This window comes from Gavialis gangeticus, unplaced genomic scaffold, assembly GCF_001723915.1.
Source record: "Gavialis gangeticus isolate Ggan-Ray unplaced genomic scaffold, GavGan_comp1, whole genome shotgun sequence".
Lineage (NCBI taxonomy): Eukaryota > Metazoa > Chordata > Crocodylia > Gavialidae > Gavialis > Gavialis gangeticus.
In genome coordinates this window covers 33,235,013-33,239,953 of record NW_017729027.1, presented here as the reverse complement: position 1 = coordinate 33,239,953, position 4,941 = coordinate 33,235,013, and the positions used below count along the sequence as shown (strand labels likewise).

The following is a 4,941-nucleotide window of genomic DNA, read 5'->3' as shown; positions in this document are numbered from 1 at the left end:
CGGCGGCGGGCGGCGCGGGTGGGCGGCCGCGGGCGCTACCCGCACAGCCTGCAGTTCTACCTGGCGCCGCCGGCCGAGAGCGTCTCGCTCGCCGAGTTCGAGAGCTTCGCCGTGGACCGCCTGCGCCGTGAGTGCCCCGGGGCCGGCTGCGGGCCAGCAGCGCTCGTGGGAGCGGGAAGCGCAGCAGATTGGGCGGCGAGTCAAGGGAGGGACCCTGGTGCTCTGCCCAGCATCGGCCGGGCCTCGCTTGCCGCCTGGGGTCCTGTCAGTCCTGGTGGTTGGTGCAGCGGGGTCCTGGCTGGGGCCTGCAGCTAATGGGGAGTATGGCCCCCGCCGGTCAGGAGTTGGGCAGCCCTTACCTAAAACTGGTAGGGAGGGTGGGGTAGGTGAATGTGAAACACTTGTCACCCTCCTTCGCTGCCTCAAATGGTTTTTAAGACCTAGGAGATAAAGCCTTGGCTGGGGTGATCTGGTTGGGGTTGGTCCCGCTTTGGACTGTATCAGTGGGTCTCAACTTTTTTTGTCAGGCCCCATTTGTAAACATGGATGGCCAGTCCCCACCCAGTGAGTAGCTGAAGTAGAAAACAGTCCCCGGGCCCTGCTGATGCCCCCCACTCATGACCCCCAGGTCCCAGCCCCCTGGTGTGTGTGTGGGGTAGCAAGGGAAAACCCACCATTTCTCATGTTTTTCTCTGTTGAAGGAGAATCCAGTTTTAACGTTTGTTTGCAGCCTTTTCTTATATTCTTGCTACCCATGGGTTGAGAAAAGCTGGACTAGCTGATCTCCTGAGGTTCTTTCCAACCCAAATTTTCTATGATTCAGTACTGTCACATTTCAACAGAACCAAAATTGGGTAGAATGCTGGGCCTGCCTGCTTTCCTCCTCCTTTTCTTTCTTTAAAACAATAATTAGATTTCTTTTCTATATTATACTAGGTGCTCATACTGCTCTTTGTTTTTTTTATTTTTAAATTACTTTAGTACTCAAAGTAGTTGAGAATCTTGGTGTGAAATACCTGAAAGGTACTGATGACTACAAAAGCAAGCTGGAACATGAACTTCGAAAACTTAAATTTCCATATAAAGTAAGTAATTGGAACAAGAACCTTTCCTACCTTTGTGTCCACATTGTGTCTTCTGTGGAAAATTTTATATATATATATATAGCAGCCTTAGTGTGTTTGTCTGTAATGGGTTATTTGCACTCAGATTGGTTATTTCAGACAACCAATCAGAGTGCTCCAAGAGCATTCAGGACAGGAGGTGGCAGCCAGAGCACTGCCATGGTGGTGGGGACAGAGAAGATGGGTGTGAGGCCAGGGAGGAGCGGGCCTGGATGAAGAGTGGGGTGGGACATGGGGCTCAGTCCCTGCCCGCCCTGGTTGTTCTTGATGGGCAATTTTCTAGTTGTGAATAATAATACACTTATAGAATTTATATGCTGGGCACTATTCAAGAATTCAACCAATTTTACAGAAGCAAGTTTTCCTTTTTTTTCCTGTATAATTTAAATACAGTTTTTGTTCTTACTTATTTGGATCAGTTTGGAATCTTTCATTTGTACTGAAGTTAGTGCAAATTTAGGGTCTGCAAGATAATGTTCTGCAGTCTGTAGCGCTTTGTAATATGAAGAATAAATTCTAATTTGCTGTTTTCAGCTAGCAGTAGTATCAAAAGGATAGCCACTGTAGTAATTAATACCTTGCGTTACCAGGGGTGACTGGTGCCTCCTGAGTTGGGGGTTGGGGGGGGGCACAATTTGTGAGTGGGTCCAGGGGTGGGCCAAAAGCCCCATATCCACTCCTATATCATGCTTGTGGCTTAGTGCCTCCCCCCCCAACATGCCACCAGCCTATGTGGCAAGGAAACTGCCTGATCCTGCCTGGTGCCAAGTAGGGGGCCAGTCTCAGGAAGGGGGCACGTGTGTTACAATTCTACAAAGTATTTAATGATAAATATCTTTGAGTTATATGATGTGAAAGTTGAGGTTTAGTATTTAATTAACTTCTTAAAATTAATTTTCTTTTTCTGCTCTAAGCTGATGCATGTCCTCTTTTATGAAAATTACAGGCTTTGGCTGAAGATGATTATGATGCAAGGAGGAAAGACCACATCTCTCATTTCATACTGCGTCTTGCTTATTGTCAATCGTAAGTGTGTTTTTGAGTTAATATGTATTTTAATTTCTAGCATGTTGATAAAAATTAAAGTGTGATGGCTATTTATTAAGAGAGTGCTTTTCTTTGACTTGGGTAAAGATGTGGTCTCAGTTTAGAAACTTGGTCAGGAAAAATTTCATATTTGAAGTGAGATGTGCAGGATGAAACCTGGAGGATAATTATGTTTATACACCGATGAAGCATAAGTAGATATCACCACAATTATTATGTACCAATTTAGTGTGTTTCTTTAAAAAGCATTCAGGATTGATCAGTCTTTTCCATTGGCTTATGTTCTCATTGATAGTCAGGGTTGAGTGCTTTTGACTATTGTTCCCAGTATTAGACAGGTCACTCTCTAAATATTGTGCGTGTTACATACCACACCCATGCACCTTATTTTTGAAAGGCAGAATGAAGAAAAAAAGAGCTTCCCTTGCAAGTGCTGTAAGTGCGGTATTTTTACAGGGAAAACACTGGCAGCTGGATTTGGTATGAAGGTGGGGGTGAGCAAAAACCTGTGGCTGCTCTGTTAGCTACCTTGCTGCAGGATGTGGCAGGCACTGTTGGCTGAGCTGAACTTCTTGAGTCCTCTTTCTTCTCAAGCCGAGGCAGAAGAACAGACAGATGTGCTGACTGAGTCAGCTGAGAGCTCACCCAACTCAAGAAGAGGAGTGAACACTTTGGCTCTAATAAGATCAGGCCCTCACCTGATTCTAGGTGTTACTGACTGTCCACTCAGCTCAGCTTGAGAAGAGAAGAGGGGCTAGGGAGTTTGACTCATCCAGCGGTGCCTACCTTGTCAGCTTAGGGCCCAGTCTTGCTCTAGCTGAGCTACTGGGCCACTCCTCAGTTAGGTGAGCCCCCAGCTGATGAGACCAATGCCACTGGCTATGTACCTGGCTCAGGAAGAGTGAAACAGTATGGTTACCACAGGATTGGACTGTCTTTCCCTGCTTTTTTTCATTTAAGCTATGCATCCCAATTTCTAGCTAATTTTCAGGAAAAGCCACCCATGTTGTACTTGAGTAAACATGGCAACTCACCAATTATAAATCACTCCCTGGTACCAGTCCTACATTCATTCATTAAACAGTTGTCTAGGTACATAGTTGGCTGTTACCTCTAGCTCACAATGTAAACAGCCTTGGCTTTGTCAAGGTTGATCCTATCAAATATTCCTGTGGCTCTAGGTGGCATTGTGCTGTGATGCCATGTTACTCCTTGTGTGCTGTTTCCTGAGCTGGCAATAGTACATCTGTCTCTGGTGCAGTGCTGTAGGTGATAAAATTAGCTTTGCTTCAGGACTGTGCTAGATAGCCTGGATGCAATGCATGTATTAACATAGCTGTACTGATTCTGGCTTGGGAGGGTGCATATGTGGAGTTAGCTTTGGGTGGGTCTTCACAGTGCTTTTATGTATCTCTATAGTGCTGTACTAATGCAGCCACACAATATTACTGGTTCTGGAAGTCTTATGGACCACTTTATACAGGTTAAGGTAGACTGGGATCAAATGTGAGAACCTCTGAGATTTTAGCTTTATCTAGTATAATTCCTTTTGTTTTCAGTCTCTGTACTTGCTGCTCTATTTACTCAAATCTAAGACACTACTGAATTTAAGGTGACCCTCTAGTTATTAGATTTTATACATGGAAAACTAATTTTAAAAATGATAAATATTCTATGTATGGAATCTAATTATGCTGGGGGGGTTATCTTTAATTTACTCCCCCCCTCCACTGCTGCAGGGGGGCAGGCAGTGGAGAGGCAGGTGGTATGGGAACGTTAAGAAGATTGCTCCCTGTTTGTGCCTGCCCCCCAGGCCTCTGCTTCTTCTTTCCCTCCCTTTAAGCTTGTTCTGTGTTGGCAGGCTCTGTTCCAGTTCTAGGCTGGGGCACTGAACATGGTCCAGCCTAACCCCATAGCACACCACTGGGGCTTTGCTCAGTACCCCCAGCTGTAGTGCATGGACAGGGCCTGCCAGCACTCGGCAAGGGTAAGTGGGACAGGGGCAGATGAGGGAGCAGGGGTTGTGGGTGGGGAGGAGATAGCAGGATGCAGAGGCAGCAGGGGGTGTAGGCAGCAGCTGCAGCCATGGCCCTGACCCAAGGTAGGAGCTTGAGCCTTGGCCTCAGCAGCTGCCTGTCCACTTCTTAGTACTTGATTCTAAGATGAGGCTTCTCCCCCTGGTTAAATGGTGGAGAGAGGGAACAGAATTGAGTAAATACAGTATATAGCTTAAATTTCACCAATAATAAGTTAGAGGATAGATCATGCGATAAAAAATGTATTGGATGTTGGCTTTACAAGAAAAATTACTGTTTGAATTGTGTCAAATCAAACAGGTTGTTAGAGCTAAAAAAAAAAAAAAAAAAAAAAAAAAAAAAAAAAAAAAAAAAAAAAAAAAAAAAAAAAAAAAAAAAAAAAAAAAAAAAAAAAAAAAAAAAAAAAAAAAAAAAAAAAAAAAAAAAAAAAAAAAAAAAATTCTAGTGAATACAATTTTACTTCACCTTCCTGCACGTGACAGCATCTTGTTTCAGATTTTCTTCCGTAATTCTTTGTTGGAGTTCTTACTATTTTAAAAAGAAAACATTTATCCTAAATCACAAAGTGATTTTTGGACAGAACTTGTCTCCCTCTTGTCTTCTTTTTAGAGAGTTTTGGCAACATGCAATTTTATCCTAATATTCTGGAGTTTCATAGTTTCATAGTTTCTAGGGTCGGAAGGGACCTGAGCAGATCATCTAGTCTGACCCCCTGCCATGGCAGGAAGAGCACT

General features: G+C 44.3%; 1 protein-coding gene across 1 annotated transcript in view; it reads left to right on the top strand.

The window, feature by feature from the left end:
• Positions 1–4,941, top strand: part of PRIM2 (primase (DNA) subunit 2) — a gene marked incomplete at its 5' end in the record, with an annotated part of 329,364 nt that continues 324,423 nt past the window's right edge. The window contains 3 exons of the mRNA XM_019520338.1: positions 1–127; positions 982–1,085; positions 2,071–2,150. Of these exons, the coding sequence (XP_019375883.1) occupies positions 1–127; positions 982–1,085; positions 2,071–2,150 (311 nt within the window). The remainder of the gene's footprint in view (positions 128–981; positions 1,086–2,070; positions 2,151–4,941) is intronic.